At 34.9% G+C, this 21085-nt stretch overlaps 1 protein-coding gene across 1 annotated transcript; it reads left to right on the forward strand.

Moving 5' to 3' along the window:
- The first annotated feature begins 389 nt into the window (after positions 1–389).
- Positions 390–18591, forward strand: LOC122024931 (serine/threonine-protein kinase VPS15-like). The gene is made up of 12 exons (XM_042583670.1): positions 390–910; positions 991–1065; positions 1472–1594; positions 1788–1833; positions 1926–2086; positions 10335–10414; positions 12265–12370; positions 12609–12785; positions 12867–16016; positions 17156–17403; positions 17498–17597; positions 18287–18591. Exons 1-12 carry the CDS (start codon positions 713–715, stop codon positions 18461–18463), a joined length of 4641 nt encoding a protein of 1546 aa, XP_042439604.1. The 5' UTR covers positions 390–712; the 3' UTR covers positions 18464–18591.
- Positions 18592–21085: the final 2494 nt, after the last annotated feature.

The raw sequence follows: 21085 nt of genomic DNA on the forward strand, positions 1-21085 counted from the left end.
AAAGCTTTCCAAAGGATCGTATGAACCTATTTGAAAACATAACCTCTCTAAATTTTAATTATTTTGTATTAGTTAAAGATGATATATACTATTATTATTATTTTGTGTTTTGCTTTTTTTTTTTAATTCATTGGTGTTTGTTGGGATGTTCCCACCTTAAAAAAAAATATTTTTCTAAAAGTAATTTTCGTAGGAAATAAAATAGCCAAAATCCGACTGGTGATCCGATAATCCAATAAACTTTGTGCCGTGAAGAGAGATCGGAGTCGAATTTCCCCACAAACACACACGAACGAATGTTCCATCCAACTACCCGTTATGCTTGCGTAATGCCACCCGATCCGCCTTCGTATATATGAATAGATATAAAGCGAGAGCTTATTAAGTTAACTTGTTCCCGTTCCTTCGATTCATTATCCATCTAGAGAGAGAGAGAGAGAGAGAGAGAGGAGCGCCGGAGCAACTGCGACGCCACCGACGACCCTTACGCCGACGTGGTGGATAGGAGAGGAGCACCGACTCCCTACAAATTGCTCTCCGCGCGTTGATTGTAATTAAGAACCAAGGAGTCATGGGAGAACCCTAATACAACTCCATTCTCGCATTGTCTGCGATCCACGCCGCTCGATCTCGATCAGATAAGAACTAGGAGAAGGAGGGGAGAGGGGCGGAAGAGAGGATCCGAGCTACTTTTTCAGGGAACGGCGGAGCCATGGGGAATAAGATCGCAAGAACGACCCAGGTGTCCGCGTCGGAGTACTACCTCCACGACCTCCCTTCCAGTTATAATTTGGTGCTTGTGGAGCTCCTCGGACGCGGACGCTTCTTCAAATCCATACTCTGCAAGCATGACGAAGGCCTAGTCCTCGTCAAGGTTTATTTCAAGCGCGGCGAACCCCTCGACCTTAGGGTTACTTTCCCTCACTTTGGCTCCTTGATTTATCGAGCTTGTTGTTTAAGGCGAGCTACCTGATGCGACTGCTTTTGTAGGAGTATGAGAGGAGGTTGGCTCAGATTAGGGATATCTTCCAGTCCGTACAGCATCCCCATGTTTGGCCGTTCCAAGTGAGCATTGTTTTAATTGACCAACATGCTTTTGATGGTTAACAGCTGAATTTCTTGGAACTTATGTGCTAACTTTCTGGTATCTATCTCTGTAGCATAGTATAACGTCAGGCAGTTGAAAGTCTTGATTTTCAGTCACTTTTATTTTGGAACCTGACCTAGAACTCATTCATTATTTGTTTATTTATTTTTTGCATTTGTCTAACACCTGTATAAGGGGATTAATTCTTATATTGGTGAACAAATGAAGAAATTTTCATTTCTAGTGGAGAAAATAGTTGCTTGTGTAGTTAAGCCATTTAAATGATGGTCTGCATCTCATGCTTCTTTTTCTTTTTTTTTTCTTTATGTTTTGTTTTTGGTTCTGTTTAAGCATTGTTTCTAACCTCTCGTGGTTGGCATATAGTTCTGGCTGGAAACCGATAAGGCTGCCTATCTTTTGAGGCAATACTTCTTCAGCAACCTTCATGATCGGCTGAGCACCAGACCATTCCTCAGCCTTATTGAGAAAAAATGGTTGGCATTTCAGGTATTTCTTTCATTACTATGAAATGATTAATCATCTTTTGGCAATACAATTGTTTTGAAATAATGTTTCTCCTCCCACTTGAAAATCTGTAGATTTATGAAATTGTATCCACGTGTTTTAATCCATTTTTACCTTCAGTGTGTCCTGTTCCTTTCTAAATATGGGCCTGAACTTAGCTGATTTGCACGTGCAGTTACTTTGTGCAGTGGAGCAGAGCCACAATAAAGGAGTTTGCCATGGTGAGAACAATTTTCTTTGCAGGAAGGAAATGTTTTGCTCTTAAAACCCTATGTTGAAGATATTCACAATTGGGGTGTTTTGCTAACTCTAGGTGATATCAAGTGTGAGAATGTCCTAGTTACCTCTTGGAATTGGTTATATCTTGCTGACTTTGCATCTTTCAAGCCAACATATATACCAGATGACGATCCTTCTGATTTTTCATTCTTCTTTGACACTGGTGGGAGAAGACGATGTTATCTTGCACCTGAGGTGAGTTTGTGCTATGTTGTTCTCTTAGCATCTTCAACCTTTGTCTTCAAATTTGCATCAAATAGTATTAGAAGACTTGGATTTAAATTTAGAAAAGGAGCGATGCAATGGAGGTTTTAATTTAAGAAAAAAAAAGTGAGTAGTACTATTTTGATTATTGTTTTAAATGCTCAATTCACACCATCAAAGAAAAATGAGCACTTAATTACTTTCAATAGTAGCAGTAATTATATTCAGTTATAATTGTCTTTTACAGGATAGGTAGATAAAACTATGAATAAAATTGTAGCCGCACCCTATAAATGCTTAATTAATCAACCTCGCCTATGACTCTAGATATGGTTTTTGGGAATTGATAGTTGAAATTGAATGTTCCTATTAGTAACAAAACTAGAAAGCTGATACTAAGATGTTAAAGACAATAGAAGTAGAGCTTATTAAATAGGATGAAGGAAGAAAAGTGTCTGGGAAAAACATCGATAATGCTTTAAACTTTGGATTTTGATGAAAAATAAGGTTGGAAAGTGATAAATAATCTCAAATCTTGAATAGTCAAGAAGAAAATCCAAGTAATAACCAGTAATGACACCATAAAGTACAAAACTACTACATACTGAAAATTCTTTAATGATTTCCACAGTTTTAGAAGGAAAAAAATGAATATATATGTTGTTTTTCTTATTTAAACTTACGTAAAGTATGCAACAGGGGTGTGAGTCCAAGTTTTTGACCCGACCATATACTAAAACTTTTACATATGATCAATAGGGATGTCAAGTGACGACTTAAAGTGCAAGAGTAAATATTCGACAATAATGTAGACATTTAAGTGTTGTCTATTTCGATTTTAAATACTTTTGCATGTAAGCAATAGAGGTGGTAGCTTTCTATTCGGTGTGTCATAGGTATTAGATGATAAGAAATTGCTAAATATAAAAATTTGTTACAAGTTTAATAAAGTTTCAAGCCTGGGAATGTTTGCATAACAAGCTAGAAATTGAGTATAACATGAAGGAAATTTACATATTTCTAAAGATAGCAAAAGAAAATATAGAGATTAAGGTGATATTAAATAAAATCTATCATGATTTGAAATCTTATCTTTGTTTGGCAACATGGTTGAAACATGTCGTTCAGGTAGATTATCAAAATTTGATACTAATTGATTTGGAGAATTTCTTGAATGCCATCCGTGCCAATTGTGCATATGAATATTTTACCGTGTTAATATTCAACACGCTTTGACGCATGACAAGATGAATCCTTTGTCAATTTTTGGTCTCTTGTTTTTTTTAAAAAATTCTAATTCACTTTGTCTAATTTTTATAGTCCTATTTTTAAAACTAAAAGATTATAGGAGTATAATTCGTACTAATTTATTTCAACAAGCATTGAGTAAGTAATTAAGTAAAATTTATTTTTAGTTCAGCTGTCTAATGGAGTACAATTAGAAACTACGATTTCTTAGTGTAGCTCCTCTGTTGACTTTCTTTTATGTATATGTGAGTTTAGACACAAATGATGATCTCCTAGTGACTCTTAGAAGCATAATATCGAGACTACAATTAAATAGAGAATTAGATATGAGGCTATTAATGATAGTCAAATATTTTGAGAGATATATGATTCTTTTAGTGATCTTTTTGAATGTCATATGGATACAAATTGGATGTTGGTAAATATAAAATAATTTATTATTAGTCATTATCAACACATACATATAGAACAGTATTTTAATTTTGTTCACTTATTTGTCTTACAACCCCCTAATCCAAAAAAGATTATAGTATAGATTTTCGCGCAAATGACATCTTAAGTGGTTGCTAAAGGAATTTGCTGGTTTCTTCCTCATTTATAGGAATTTATAAAATTGTCTCGCATCTCGATTAGAGAGATTATTTACATTTATTATAATATGTGCCTTCAGAAGGGTAGCCTTGACGCCACGGTAAAGTTGTTGCTGTATGACCTTGTGGTCATTGGTTCGAGTCGCGGAAACAGTCTCTTGCAATGCAAGAGAAGGGTATGTATAATAGATCCAATGTGCTATGACCCTTTCCGGGACTCGACATTGGCAGAAGTTTCATGCATCAACTGTCCTTTATAATATGTGCCTTCAATTAAGTGCTATAGCAAAAGAGAAGGAAAAAAACAAAGTCAATAATGTACACCTATATGATATTGCATTCGTTTAGTTTGTGATGATCTAATGATAAATTGGTGGAATATATTACTTGACAAAGCAAGAAATCCACCATAACCATTTCAATTCGTCATCCAACAAATTAAAAAGTTGCAACAGAGAGTAAATGCCTGTGAGTAAGATGATGATGAAGCTTTTGACTAAGGATTTCTATTGTTTGGATCTTGACTTTGACATTCTTAAACATCTCAACTCTAAAATTCCAACCACAACAAAGAAAAGAATGATGAATATGATGAGAGTGATGAACATGGAGGAGAGAAAGAGAAATCTTTTTAAATTATTCTATAGAAACTAGCTCATAAAGGAAAGAGTGATGAGAATAGTGAGAGTGATGAACATAATCGCCTTCTAACCCAACAATCCGATGAGAATTTTAAAATGTTGATAGTTAGTTTGATAACAGTGCAATTGCAGTTGTTGATTGATGCAATGGTAGTGGAGATGCACTGAGTGGTGTTAAAACTTATATTCCTTCGACTTCAATACCTGACCCTTGGATACGTGAGCAAGGTTACATATGCAACCTAGGATGATGATGATAGTGTCAAAGCTATTAAGAGTCGATATTAATGTCGATATAAGGGTGGCAGATGAAACTCAAGATATGTGGGAGAATTTACCTAAGATTGATTTTGATTAAGCTTCATTGTACTCTTAGCTTTTTTTATTATACTCTTATGCATCATACAATTATCCATCATACTAGAACTCAGTGACACGTGGGTATTATTATGTTGTGCTAAAAAATTCTAATTCCAGTGTCCAAGTTTAACTCCAATAGTGAACCGAAACATGTTGATGGACATGTAAAGAAATCAATATGGATAATTATTTAATTTGGATGTTGGAAACTATGGAGTTGATCTTACAAGGATGATACAAGAAACGATCCTCCCATCCGATAACACTCTGTTTTGATATTAGCAACTAAATTCATTTTAATTAGTAGTGTTTTGCATTAAATTTTTTTTTAGGAAGAGAAATATATGTGTTTGTTTTTATCTAACAATAACAAGGTATCCAATGTTTGAAAATTTACATAAAGTCATTATAAAATCAAGTATAATAGGCAACAATTTTTTTTAAATAGAAAAATATAAACATATAGAGTGAACACTTATTCACCCAATAATTATGATATATATATAGGTATGTAGACAATGCGTTAATAAGCCAAAGCCACCATACCCTCACTACACAAGGAATTTGATTTTATGTGCATTCTTAAACCAAAATTTATTGACACTTCTGAATATTATCAAAATGCAAAACCCACATTACATTTCATGAATAATTTGAAGTTGATTAGATCCAAATAATACCAAGCTTTAGCAAATTCCAATAGTAACTTTAGCATATTGACAAATATATGTAAAACATAAAATAAGCAATTCCAGTAATTATCAAAATTTCAAACTTGTGACAATTTTAATTCACTATATATCTAAACATACTGAAGCTGGGAACTAATCTCCATGATCATTATGGATGCAAGTTGTTGGATTTGAAATAGTAGTAGAATAGTCCGAGGAAGAAATTGAGTCATGACCTCTACAATCAAACTTTAAGCGTTTAAGAGTTGAAGTTTATTCGCTTTTATTATTTATACAATAATAACAAAAGTATAGGTTAAATTTATACCTTAACTTACTGGTTATTGTAGAAAAATTCAATAAGCACTAAACATTTTACGAGATAGTGCTCATATAGGTTGAGTTGAACATGTATCCTCATTTTGGATTTGGATCGAAGGGATCTCACAGTTCATATCAAAGTTGCACTCTATAAAAATATTATTCCAAGAGTGCTTAAACCAACTTTACTCAACTAAGTGGTTAGATAAGAATGCTTCTTCATCGTAACATTCAAAAGATGTTCAACATCTACCTATATCATTTGAAACTTGTCAACATCTATTGTTCTCAAATATTAATAAAATAATGTTTTATAATTAATATACACTTATATAATTAGTATACTTTTATATTTGCAAGGAAATAAAGAATATGGTAGGAAAAATGTATCATTCTGAAACTCTGACACTACTTGAAAATTTAAGTGGTCAAAATGGAGGCTACTTTTTTGTCATATGTTCCTCAGACTAAAAGAAAAAATGTTAAGAGATTGATGTGGCTAGCTAGGCTCTTATAGATTATTGAATTGTAAAAGATTATTAAATTATTTTATTTATGAAAGAGCATTGTTTTATTATACGTTAGAAATATAAGATGCAGACATAACACCCAATATCTAAATAAACCATTTTGGACTAATCATAGATTATATAATTTATTATATATAATTATTAACTCCTACACGACTAATTGTTGACTGCATATCTGTTAACTCCATAACTCTTAACACTTTCCCAATCATTTATGCCCACTTTATTTCACTAAGTAAAAAAGTCCACAAAAGTAAAAAAGAAAAGAGAAAAGAGAAAAGAGAAGATACTTGATTTGGATCATGAAGATGCAATGCTATTGCAATGTCTTTGAAACTGTAATCATGCAACACTTGGATTGAAATTGATAATCTTTATGGGAGTTTATCTTCAAAAGTCAAAATTGGTGAGAATCTGCAAAATGCTTGATATGGTTTTCTTTCTTAGCTCCTCTCATATTGATGATATTACATGCTTTGAAGTTTTTGAAAATCAAGTGAATTTGTGAAAAGTCAAAGGAAAGAGAGAGAGAGGATTCTAGTAGATACTTATAGAGAACAAGATATTACTCCGAGAGATGAGAAGATGTCAAAGAGGTAACTGATAACATTTTTACATACACTCAGAAAAGTGAAAGGAAAATATTGAAAATGAAGGACCAGTCAATCTTTTAAATTTTTTAATCAATGGAATGAATGAAAAAAGTTATTGCATCCACAACGAGAAGAGTTTCAATGTAGACCCTGAGATAGGAGGATATGAGTTAGTGATATTCTTTTTTTTTTGGTGGACTTAAAGAGAATGAGATGTTAGAGGAACAAACAGTACCTAATCTCTTCCTAAATCATACACATGATACCAAAAGATAAAAAAAAAGGAGGGAAAGTGTTGGTGAAATAAGAATTGAGCAGTGTGTCATTTGAGACAAAGAGGAATATTTGAGATAAGATGAACAATAAATGTTTCAGTTCTAAAAATGGTTTTTGATTGTTGACATCCTTCTTTTTTTTTGGAATTGTGCCTTTGTTTTTCACCATTACACCATTGTTTCATAAAGAAATTTAATACTCCTTGTTTTACTCAAATTGGGTTCGTGCCTATGGGCTTTAGACCTTTTTTATTATTACTTTTTTATTTTTCTCTTGGAGGTTTAGCGGAGTGTCCATGTGGTCATTAATCTGGTCATGACACTTTGAAGCAATGTATGTCCTGTGCTCTTTAGGTCTTTGCTTCTCCTTGGCCCTTTTGAAGCCCTAATCTTAAGATCTCAAGATGAAGAGTGGGAAACCTCAGTCCAAGCAACCCAGAAAGGTTGATACCAAGCTTTTGGGGAAGGGATTGAGATGAACCTGAACAAGTGACTAAAAAACCATGGAACTTGAAGGTCAACATGGATCCGAATAAGCTCAAGAGGCCTCTTGGTTCTTTTAGATCTTCATGGAAGAATTGAGGAACGCTTTCTACGTAAAATAATGATTTTAATAAGTCAGTTGCAGCGGTTAGCAAAGCTAGAGGAGATAAGTGGGTCAACATTTCAGAGGTTATGAAGGCTATGGTAGCCAAGCGAAAATCAGATTATATGAAGACCATGATTTTCCAAGTCAATATGGGAGGAAGTTATGTTGTTGTAGCAGTAGAAGTTGCTAATGATTGAAACAAGTCTAAATTTGAGGTGAATGATTATGAAGAGGAATGTGATAATTTTCGAGTGAGAAGAGCACAGAGGATGAGATATTGAAAGAGAAAAGGTTGCTGGCCTAAAGATAGTTGGACCATATACCTGTTATATCAAGAAACCAGTGTTCTAAATGGTGGTCGAGGCGACCGCCTAGGCGGGAGGCGGGAGGCAACGACACCGCCTTTTCACCGCCTCAGGCAAAAGCGGTGCTTTAGGCGATAACTCACCTCTTTCTGCCATGGCTGCGCATGGAACCGCCGCCTCCACTGCCGCCGTTTCAGCACCGTGACATGTTTGGACGCATCACTTCGGCCCGACAACTAGTTTGGATGCGTTGTGCGAGCCCGGATGCATCGTCCGTGCCCGACGAAGGGCCTGGAAGTGTCGCCCGGTCCCAACAACACATTTGGACGTGTCATGCGAGCTCGTACACGTCGCCTGAGCCCTACGACGGGTCGCTCGAGCTCGACAACGGGCTCGGACACAACGCCTGGCCTGCCGATGCCAGGCTTGGTGATGCGTCGGACTAGTCGCTTGGCCAAAACAGGGTACACAATTTAATTTAACTTAGGTTAATAATTTTAATCAACTCCTAGCTATGATTGAGATAATTTAAATAGATTTAATTGAAGCTTAATAAAATTATCTCATATATATTTTATTTTAAATATTTATATTATATTTTTATGTTAAATTAACATATTTTATTAAAAGTAAATATAAGAATAGTGGCTATTTATAATATTATCTATATAAAATAATTTTAAAAAATCAACTGTCTAGCACCACCTAGGCAGTGCCTAGGCGGCCGAGATGGTAGGCGGTCACTGACCGCCCCGCCATCACCGCCGCCTACTGCCATTTACAACACTGCAAGATACTTTGAGGCTTGAGTATTAGGCATTGTCCCAATATAGCCTTAAGCGTGACAGTTTACAGGTTTCAACAAAGTATGAAACAGAAGGGGAAGGTGGCCAATGTACTAGACTGAATTGCCCTGCACTCTAACAAGGTGCTGCACAGAATACCCTGTATTTTTCATATATTAATTTTAAATCTTTTGGTAATTGATATTATTCATGAAGACATACTTGAAAAACTGTATAAATATGCCTGCATAAGCAAATCAGAAAGAGAGGATGGTCTTAGGATGACCCTTTTGGTAATTGATATTAACCTCACAGTCTTTGAAGGAGAGAACCAACCCTTTGTCAATAGGTGCTCCTGTTGAGCATTGCAATATTCTATGTGCCATTAGTGCAATCATATGCGGGAGGCATATTGGAAGTTTCTACAAGGATGAAAGAGAAGTGAAAGGTGCAATGTACTAAACTAATTGTCGTGCACTATAACAAGGTGCTATGATGAATATCATGTGGTCCCATAAATTTGTGTAAAGTTTTTTATTGTTGACGGATATTGATGATGAAAGTATCCTTGAATAAATGGACAATTATCTTTTGCCTAAGAGCAAATGAGAAGCTCAAGATGACTATATTATACAATTTTTCATTGCACTCAGTCTTTGGAGGAATCCCAACCACGTATGATGCAACAGCTTCATGGATAATTAAAGCATTATATATACCATCAGTCCATTCCTTTGTGGGAACTACCAATATTAATGCTGCAAAAGGTGATATTGTTCACTCCAAACGGCCCAATATTGCCAGCCCCCACAGCTAGATACAGGCAGGTAAATCAAGTAACAAGCTGGCACCCCATGTGGGAGGGCATTTTCCATGGCTTCGTCGTGATTCGACCCTTGCCTCATGCTGCAAATCTGCCACATGGTTACCGACTCGGTTACGTCCGCAAAGAGATTGATTGTTCTTAACTCTTGTTACTGGAATGAAAAGATTATAATATTCTTTTGGGAATGACACTTAACATACATAAGCAGAAAAAGAAAGAACATATCAATTTAGCATCTATATTATTGTTCCAAATCTAGATGATGATACTTTTCAATTACTGAGTTTTCTGCAACTTATATGGATAGGCATATTCGCATTTGCCTTCTTCGAGACACCAAATTTCCTTAAATTTCATGATTAAATTCTCCCTAGAATCCATAAAAGTACTTGGTATGGTTTAATTTTTGGATTCATATTTATAATCTTTGACGTGTTTCTATTTACATTTCTATAGTTGTGTTATTAGAGAAGGAAATCAATCTCTGCTGTTATTCTTCTTTCAGAGGTTTTATGATCATGGAGGTGAATCACCTGTTGCACCAGATGCACCATTAAAACCATCGATGGACATTTTCTCCATGGGGTATGTGTGTTTACAACTTAATATAGAATCTTTATTTCCTTCCAGTTAGTTTTATCATTTCAGCTGTGTTATCTAAATTAATTTCATTTGAGTTCTTTAAATTAATCCCGTTAAGCATAATGTCAGTGATAGCCAGAACATAGCTATAAGACTATTATTTCAGTTCCACAATTCAATAAAAGTTATACCCTCCAAGAAACCCCTGAGATCTCAATATAGATTTTTTTTTCTTTTATTAGACGTGAAAAAAAAAATCTATATTGAGATCTCAGGGGTTTCTTGGAGGGTATAAGAAACATCCTCTTGCAAAAAGCAATGTAAGACTGCGTACAATGGATCCTTCCCCGGGACCCCGCATGTCGGGAGCTTCATGTACCGGGCTGCCCTTTTATTAGACGTGAGAATGATATTAGCATAGCTAACTGATCTTGTGATACCAGAGTACTTATCAACTTTGAAGCGCTAATTTTGATTTGAAACTTAAAGTCATTTGTGGGATTACAGTGTTGTATTGAAGGTAGTATATTTGTTGATGCGGATTGCCTACAGTTTTGCCTATGTCGTCTCATTACAAATTTCATTTAGTTTCTAAAATGATGTGATTCGGATGTGCTGTCTTAAAAATATTGGCACTTTATACCATTCTTTTGAATAATCCAGTTTTCAGGTTTCAGTTATATAATGGTCCTGACTGACATATTATATCGTAGAGTTTGTGTTCAACATCATTTTGTCATACATATTAGATCCCACACACAATATATCAGTCATCATCCCTTTATCCTTTTACTATACAATATAAAATTTAGGCAACATTTTTATATATTCTCAAAATACAAAAATTATATTAATTAATAGTTTGAAGCTTTCAAATAAAAACATAATCAATTCTTAAAATCATCAAAATTTATCTAAAGACAGATGAAGCTTCATGACCATTATAAAAGCAAGATCTCAGACTTGATGCCTCTGTAGTGAAAATTTGAAACTAAAGATCAATCTTCATCGCCATCACAAAAGAAAATTCTTGAATTTTGTGTCTCTGCAATAGAATTATGATAAAGACTATTTAATTATGCGCAATAATAATAAAATTGTTGATTTTAATTTTATAAATTACTAAATAATTGTTATAAAAGATTTAATAAGAATCAAACATTTCATGAGATAATTAAAATTTGAATTCAACATTCAATATCATAAATATAACTCAATAGTAAGCATCTATCATAATCCAATACTAATTAAAATATTTTTAATTAATATATTTAATATTAAGAAAATACTGAAACCATATCGGCATAGTACAATATGATATCAAAACTGCATCATCCGATCATAAATTGAAACTCTGACACGGTTTGAAATTTTAAACCTTTGTTTAAACAGTTCATATTTCAAGGATCTATGTGCATCAAGTTCCTAGAGAAACGTAGTTCAATGCCTTTTTTTTCATACATCACTTATTCTCTGCTAATTATTAACCAGCAAAATAAGATGATGAAGAAATCAATAATTGTCTTGTTTTTGTCTTTCTTTATTTTTTTTAAAGTAATGTAACTATTCTAGATGAGTTCCTATAAATTGCTAAGTATAGGATTTTGTATATGTTGAAGCCAAGTTCCCAATCCGATAGATGAGTTTGGTGTAAGTTTGATCGAGGATGCCTAGGTCAGAATGATTTGTGGACATTAAATTAAATGTATTGCATGTTGATCTAGTTCAAAGTCCTAGTGTGTTTACCCCTACTGAGCTGTAATTTCTTTTTCTGGCTAAGTGGTTTAAATGGATAAACGATTTAAGTCAATCCTATAAATGGTTAATGAGATGTTACAGTCTTTTCCTTTCAGATGTGTTATTGCTGAACTTTTCTTGGAAGGACAACCATTGTTTGAGTTATCCCAGCTACTTGCATACCGGCGAGGGCAATATGACCCTAGTCAGTGCCTAGAAAAGGTATATCTTTGGACATCTATCCAATTTATGAAGATTTCGCCTCGTTTTATGTAATAACTTCAAGAACTATTTTCTTTTTCTGTTTTTTTTTGAGAAGGGAACTCGAGTTGATTTCTATCTTTGGCCTTTTGCTTGGAAGCATCCCTCATTATATTATCTATTTGTTGTAATATCTTGCTTATGGTTAAATAATTTAAGATTCGTTAACTATAACTTATCTTATGTGTAACTATTGTAGATACAAGATGAAGGTGTCCGGAAAATGATTCTTCATATGATTCAGTTGGAGCCAAATGCAAGGCTATCCTGTCAAAGTTACTTGCAGAATTATGCATCTTCAATATTTCCAAGCTATTTCTCACCATCTCTTCACAAATTCTTCTCTTATTTGGTTCCTCTTGATTCGGATGCAAGGGTGAGAATGCCTCTGCTGATTATAGTTGCAAGATATTTTTAATCTCATCCTAGTAAAATGCGCCATTTGTTTCTTACATAGGTTGCAGCAATTGAAAGAGCATTCCATAAGATTCATGCACAAATGATGAGTGTCAGGTCATCAGAGGATGTGATTATTGACTCATCTGCCTCTCCCAAACTTATAGATGAAGAAGGGTTTCATATGGAAGGTGTGACTCAAAATATGCTTTTGGCTAGGGGGAATGCAAGAAGCAGTCTAGAGAAAAGTGAAATTGCAGGCCAGGTTCAGCTTGTTGGAGCTATCACTTCGCTCCTGAGGGATGTAGAACAAATAAATTGTTGTACACACACAGATGTAACACAGAGGAATGGTATAATCTTGCCTACTAATGATTCTGGTACTGACTACACTACATTTTCTAAGCAATCAAAGATCATGAAAGATCAGTTATCAAATGATTCCCAGGGACACAAGCAGAAAGATTTACTATTTCTAAGAAACATCTTGAAAGGCGATCTGGACTCTTTGATGAATGTTTATGATAGCCAGACAGATACATACTGTATCCCATCTTTTCCCAGCACAGGGGACAAAAACAGTTGTGATGGCATGGTCCTGATTGCATCGTTAGTATGTTCTTGCATAAGAAGTGTGAAGCAGCCACAGCTGAGAAGGGCTGGTCTCATCCTCCTGAAAACTGCTTCCTTGTACACTGATGATGAAGATCGTCTGCAACATGTCCTTCCATATGTTATTGCAATGCTTTCTGACCCAGCTGCTATTGTTCGCTGTGCTGCTCTTGAAACATTGTGTGACATTTTAACTCTTGTCCAAGATTTCCCTCCTAGTGATGCAATGATTTTTCCTGAGTATATTCTCCCAATGCTTTCCATGCTCCCTGATGATCCAGAGGAAAGTGTTAGGATTTGTTATGCTAGTAATATTTCTACGATTGCCTTGACTGCTTATAGATTTTTGGTTCGGGCTGAGAGCATAGCTGATGGAGGACCTCTTGACAAATCAACTCTAGGCCCCAAACAACAATCTCATGTTGCAGAGTCACCAGGAAAACAACAGGGCCAAAAAGTTGATAGTCAGCTTATGCAATTAAGGAAATTGATAGCTGAAATTGTGCAAGAATTGGTGATGGGTCCTAAGCAAACCCCAAATGTCCGTCGAGCTCTCCTGCAGGATATTGGCCATCTATGTTACTTCTCTGGTAAGAAGCATAGTAATGATTTCTTATTGCCCATCCTTCCAGCATTTCTCAATGATCGGGATGAGCAGCTCCGAGCAGCTTTCTATAGACAGATAACTTTCGTCTGCTATTTTGTTGGTCAAGTGAGTGTGGAGGAATATCTTTTACCATACATTGAGCAAGCATTAAGTGATGAAATGGATGCTGTAATTGTGAATGGTTTGGATTGTTTGTCTGTACTGTGCAAAAGTGGTTTTCTGCGAAAAAGGATGCTTCTTGGGTTGATTGAGAAAGCTTTCCCCCTGTTGTGTTATCCAATCAATTGGGTTAGAAGATCAGCTGTTACGTTCATTGCTGCTAGTAGCAAGAGTTTAGGACCAGTAGATTCGCACGTTTATCTTTCTCCAGTCTTACGCCCTTTTTTAGACAGGGTCCCAGCTTCGTTATCTTCTGAAACATCTCTGCTTTCATGCCTGAAGCCTCCAGTCTCTAAAGTAGTATACCATCAAGTTCTGGAAAATGCAAGGAGCTCTGACATGTTGGAAAGACAAAGAAGGATATGGTATAGCTCATCAACATATTCCAATCAGTGGGAAACCATTGAACACACTAGAAAGGTTTCTGGAGACATAAAATCCACCAAGATTTCTGCCAAAAGAAAATCAAATGCACAAAGTGGAAATTATGCAGCCAATATGACACTGGATGCATCTCTACCTGTTGTGGAGGATGTAGCTGTGAAAACAGGGATATCTTTCCGGACTTCTGGTTCAGTGGATACACGGGATTCTGTCTATTCTGAAAAAACTCAATTTTCTTCATTCACATCTCCACAGATCACGGCGGCTAATAATTCTCTTTGCGATGGACCTACTGATGGCATACCCTTGTATTATGTTAGTCGTGATAAACTTGCATCTGGTATTGGTCCTGAATCTTCATTTCAATGGAATCCAAAAGGGGTCGCCGCTTCATGCATGCCACGTTTGGAACCTCTCGACAAGCCATTTGGCTTATCTAATTCAGTTCCACCCAAACTTGTTTCAAGCACTTTTTTAAACATCAGCACCCACATCAAACAAGTGCAAAAGCAAGCTGATGTTGAACCTAGGAACTCTGAGCAATCTGCATTTCTTACCAGTAAGTTTCAGGATATCACTGTTTATGACACTTTGAAGGGAAGCTCGTTGGATGATGCCTCACAATCTGAGTTTAGTGGATTGTCTACCTTTGCAAGAGCATCTTCAGTTCCTGATACAGGATGGAAACCACGTGGAGTTTTGGTTGCTCATCTTCAAGAGCACAGATCTTCTGTGAATGATGTAACTGTATCTAATGACCATACCTTTTTCATAAGTGCATCAGATGATTCGACTGTTAAGATATGGGATACTAGGAAGTTGGAAAAGGATATATCTTTCAGGTCTAGGTTAACATATTCTCTTGATGGTTGTCGAGCTTTATGTGCAACTATGCTTCGAGGAACTGCCCAAGTGGTCGTTGGTGCAAGTGATGGAATGATTCATTTATTTTCTGTAGATTACATAAGTAGAGGGTTCAGTAATGTAATTGAAAAGTATTCTGGTATTGCTGATATCCAGAACAGAAACATTGGTGAAGGCGCAATTCTTAGCGTGTTGAACTGCTCTAGTGCAGATAGTTGCATTAATCAGACTGTTTTATTCACCACCCAGCATTGTGGAGTTCATCTCTGGGATACGAGGGCAAATTCTGATGCCTGGACATTCAAATCTCTTCCAAATGAGGGATATGCCTCATCTCTTGTAATGGGTCAATGTGGAAACTGGTTTGTATCTGGTTCTTCTAGAGGTGTTCTGACACTCTGGGATCTTAGGTTCCTTCTGCCTGTGAATTCATGGCACTATCCCATGGTTTGCCCTGTTGAGAAGCTATGCTTACTAATTCCACCATTGAACTCAGTGGGTGCTGTGTCAAGGCCATTAGTTTATGTTGCTTCTGGAAGTAATGAAGTCTCCCTCTGGGACGCTGAGAATGGAAGCTGTCATCAGGTACTTAAGACCACTCACTTTTCCTCTACGGTGTATTAAAGTAAATAAGTAAATAAATGTTCCAGTTAGGCGATGTGAAACTATGATAAACATGCATATCAAACGAGGAAGAGGAAGACCAAAAAAGACTTGGTTAGCAATAATAAAACAAGATAAAATTTATTTAAATATAGATGATGATATAATAGGAGATAGAGCTCAATGGCGTAAAAGGATTCATACAGCCGCCCCCACCTAGTGGGAAAATGCTTGGTTGTTATTGTTGTTGTTGAAGTGATGCAATTTTATGTAAGGCTCTTGACTATAATGTATTCATTGAGATATACCATAAAGTTTATTTTACATAAAAGTTTGTGTAATTTACATGGCTTACAAAATGGTCATCATGTTTTGTTTACAAGCTATTTGTTGACTTTTTCCATCTGAAGCGCAGATTTATAACATTTGAATTTTTTTTTAATACTCGTTTATCCAGGTGTGCAACTATATTTATAAGCATTACTACATTGTATATGTATTTTCAGTAGTTTCTACTTTGTTTATGAGTCCTTGATGCACCCACCTACCTGTTTAGTGCGTGGGATATTAAGATATTGTTAGAGTATTTTTTAGACTGAGTTTACTTGAGTTGCACAATGATTTTATCTCACCCCAAACATAATAAAATTAGTTTGTGCACCTTCTGTGGAGCCGGACCTCAGACATCCACACACCTCTTCTTTAAAGATGACAGTGAGATATGTATGATTAGTGTATGGAAGTCACGATCCTACCTTTTACTAGATGCCTAAACCATCCTATTGCCTGCACAAAATGTGCCACTCAGGTCAAACAAATTAGAGGGCTTCAGACTAAGTTGAATCTGGTCCATCTTGATAAAATGAAATAACTGTATATTTATGAGAATCTGGCAAGAGGAAAGGCTCTTCGTATGAATTTTGGATGCCTTTTACATTTGGAAATACAAGATATTTTTCCAGATCTCATTCATATTCCTTGTGTAAAGATTAGCTCGTTACTACTTGGCTTTTTTTCCCCCTGAAAATGGTACTTGTCCTTGTTTGTTGTCAAGTTGCAGTATGGTGATTTTCCTGAAGAGAATTGTTGCATTCATGAATAATATATCAAACAAACTGCAGGTGTTGAGAGTAGCAAGTGGTGAACAGGAAGGTGAAACATCCCATTTTTCACGAGTATCAGGAAGGCCTTCTAACAAGCAAAGTCCAAAATTAGATGGGACAAGAAATATCAATAGCAAATACAGGATTGATGAGTTGAATGAACCTGCTCCTCGTCTTCAGGGTATTCGGTCATTGCTTCCATTGCCTGGGGGAGACCTGTTGACTGGAGGAACAGATTTGAAAATACGTTACTGGGATCATACAAGGTTCTCATTCAAATCCAATCTTTTTTTCTTGTTCTTATGTGAAATAGATTTTTTTTTAAAAAAAAAGTGATTATTTTTTTTTCATGATTTGCAGTCCTGAGCGTAGTTATTGTGTCTGCGGTCCATCAACAAAAGGTGTAGGAAATGATGGATACTATGATATTAGGTCTAGCTTTGGTGTGCAAATTGTTCAGGTAATTTTCAAGTTTATGTTATTTCTTTTTTGCTTCTTTCCTGGATATTTCATTAGTATTATTTGTACATCAAATGTATTTCTATATCATGCTCTCTGTTGTATTTAGATGCATAGTCAATTCTCATGAATGGTTCATTTAATTTTATTAAGTAAAAGTTTGAAATGCTTATCGTGTTGAAATTTGATTGTACCTAAATCTTTATTATTACTTTTGCTTCCCAGTGTGTTTATTTGGACAGACCATTTGTATGCATTTTCTCAATAAAAGTTGCTTTCAATCATCAAAAATACAACTGAACAAGCAAGGCCATGATTGCAAAATTGCTTCCTTGTAATCTAATAGGAGAAGAATAACCATATCGAGGGGGAAAAACTTGGTTGGTACATGTGCCGATATGGTGAATTATTAAGATTGTCGATCATTGTGCTTGGGGATAAAGACATTAGTAGATGCTATGCTCGGTTATTAAATTTGTCTTATGCATTACCATGCAAGAAGATAATGTCTAATGTGATTATGAAGTTTCTTAGATCTGAAAACTTAAATCTACAATAAGTGTGCCTCTTTTTTTCTTTGATTGCAAAGGAACTGCCGGTGTTGATGCATGCTTTGCCTGACTGTTCAAGTAAATGAAACTACTTATTTGCTAAATCTTTTCTCAACATGCTTCCGAAAATGTCAAACAGGAGATGAACAAGCGGCCTGCTACATCCAAGTTGACTCAGAAGATGCTCCTTTCCACGGCAGCAACCGATTCTGCTGGGTGTCACCGCGACTCGGTGCTTTCGTTAGCCTCAGTCAAGTTGAGCCAAAGGGTTTTGATATCAAGTAGCAGAGATGGCACGATCAAGGTATGGAAATAGGAAAAAGGAAAAGAACCGACTTCTTTGTGAAGGTCACATTGTACATATTTTTGTCTTCAATAATATTTGGAAATTCAATTTGTACAGAGGGATGATTATTTAGAAAAAAAAAATTGCAAGGTTTTCCACTTTCTTCCTTCCTATTTTTTAAGGAAGGCCGATGAATCTTAACTAGATTATATAAATTGATAGCTAATCATACTCGCTAATGAGATGCCACATTACCTAGTAATCCATTTTTTTCATGAATAATCTCTTTCCAACCAGGCCTGTAGCAGTATTTTAAATTTTTTGGTGAAGTGCTCCAAACTTTCATCAATATAAGGTGAGTTAAACATTTAATTAAAGATAAATGGTATGTTATTTAATTCAAAATTAAAAATAATTTTAATCTCAAACGCAATTTTTAAGATATTAAGTTTGATCAAAATTTTCATGTTTTATGATATGCCAATGACAATAGTAAGTGCATACTAAATTCACCGCAGGATAATTATTAAGGAATTAAATTTATTAAAATAGAGTTACATTAATAAATATTGGAATAGATATAGCTATTAATCTTTTTTTTATTTGTAATATAGTTTTTAGCTCATACTTCATAACAGTTTGTGTATAAAATATGATTACAACAAGTCGGATTTGTTACGTTGTCTGACTCTCATACTCAACTGAGTGTGCAAGGTATTGGAAAGTGTTTGGATATCTAAAAATGACAAAAGATGTTCGTCCCACGCCCCCATCAATCTTGAATATCTAGAAATATGAGATGCTCAAGGGAAGTCAGATAACATAACATTACTCTATATTAAGTAAAATAGTATATGAAGTAAAATAACATATTACATAGATAAACTTATAAAAATTGATATTTTCAATAACTATAAAAATAGTATTTAAATTATTTAAATTAAATAGTATTTGTATTATTTAAATAAAATATAATAAAAATAAATAAATAGAAAAGTGACAAATCTTATTAGAGATTACACCGAAAATTGACAAATTGAAAAAGGATATTAGAAAACCTCAATTTATTTATATCAATAATTTATATATTCAAATTGCATTGCATCACTTTGAGTTTCTATCTTTATTTATTTATTTATTTTTAATTAACACCAAACATGCAACTTACCTTAATTATCTTAAAGATGATCGATTAAATTTCATCAAAAATTTTCATCAACGATCAGATAAATTAAAAAAATACTTGTAACAAGTAACTCATGCTTCTTAGATAACCATCCATCTAAACAAAAAACTTTATGTAATCATGCTTCTGGTATATCGAGTGAAGTGATGTTACCTATCCGTGTTTAGCTTTCTCAATTGTAGATTATATAGAGTAAGAATACACATCACTTTTAAAATATAACAAATATGGAATGACTATTTAAACATAGATTAAGAAATAATTATTTTTTTTATATATTAGGTAGAGCCTTCTCCCCTCCCAAAAAAAGAAAAAAAATAATTTCTATTAATTAAGAATCACAATTTTAAGAGAATTAATAGTTCTAGCTCATTTTAATAGTTATTAGAAGCTGCACTGCACTGCGGTTGGAAGAGAAAAACTAGAACCAAGTTCCTTGTCGATTTAGTATCATTCAAAGATCAAAGTTGCAAAAAAATCCAATCAAAACCCGGTTCAACCATTGATTTGGGAAGACCAGGAGAATCGACCAATTTATATAAATTCAATCCAGTTTATCAACCTTAAAAATGATAAAATTACCTTTCTATAAACAAACACCTAAACCTTTTAATTAATATTGTTATTAATTTTTAAGTTAACCTAGTCGTTAAAACACTTTATATTCTTATTCTTCACCAACCGAATAGGGTGACCATGAAACACCTACCTTAAAAGAAGCCATCCATGTCGGACACCATTAACCTCCTCAACTCCATCTCACCTCTCGCATGACCACTTCGCCTAAAAGTCACTAAGCCACTAAGCTGATCGATCCCCCAATGCTTCACATCCTCGTCCTAACCTCAAGCACACTGATGAACTCGCCCATATACAACTGTCCTCGGCGAACCATCCTTCTTTGTCAATGCTTACAATATAACCCCCACATAACAAGGGCAGCAAGAAACTTGCCCCGAGTAGCAAGTATATCAAGAAACTTGTACATTAAACCCCTAAAATAGATTATCAGTGCCACAAGAGAATATTTCCGCGAAACAAATAGAACTAAGCAATCTACTACTGACATGTTATTTGCTCTTTGAACTATTCACTGAGGTTATATGACCTTCTAGAGACACTTTTCACTATGAATTGAGCAAAGAAAAGAGAGACTAAGCACATATTCCATCTAAAGCACAAGATTCTATTCCCCTTTGGGTCGCCACACAAGAGATTGATCTATTTGGAATTAAAACATGTTCCCTTTTATAGGTTCATCTTGTTTTGTCAGCCTAGCACCTTTGGAAATTCAAGTTGAAGATATTGAATCCTTGTCTTAGTAGAGAACCATAGTATCATCCATATGTCGAGCAATATGCATCCTACTTAGAATGATGTTTGTTGGACACACCTTTTACGATATAGTTTCCTTTAACTACTGTGAAAGGGAAAAAAAAATCAACTACATAAATCAGTGTGGGCAG

The sequence above is a fragment of the Zingiber officinale genome, chromosome 9B (genome assembly GCF_018446385.1).
Source record: "Zingiber officinale cultivar Zhangliang chromosome 9B, Zo_v1.1, whole genome shotgun sequence".
Lineage (NCBI taxonomy): Eukaryota > Viridiplantae > Streptophyta > Magnoliopsida > Zingiberales > Zingiberaceae > Zingiber > Zingiber officinale.

Bases quoted from the DNA above. Each gene is read 5' to 3' on its own strand.
- LOC122024931 (XM_042583670.1), top strand. From the start codon at position 713: ATGGGGAATAAGATCGCAAGAACGACCCAGGTGTCCGCGTCGGAGTAC. The intron at 911-990 runs GTTACTTTCCCT...CTGCTTTTGTAG, and splicing joins GCGAACCCCTCGACCTTAGG to GAGTATGAGAGGAGGTTGGC. The intron at 17,598-18,286 runs GTAATTTTCAAG...AATGTCAAACAG, and splicing joins TTGGTGTGCAAATTGTTCAG to GAGATGAACAAGCGGCCTGC.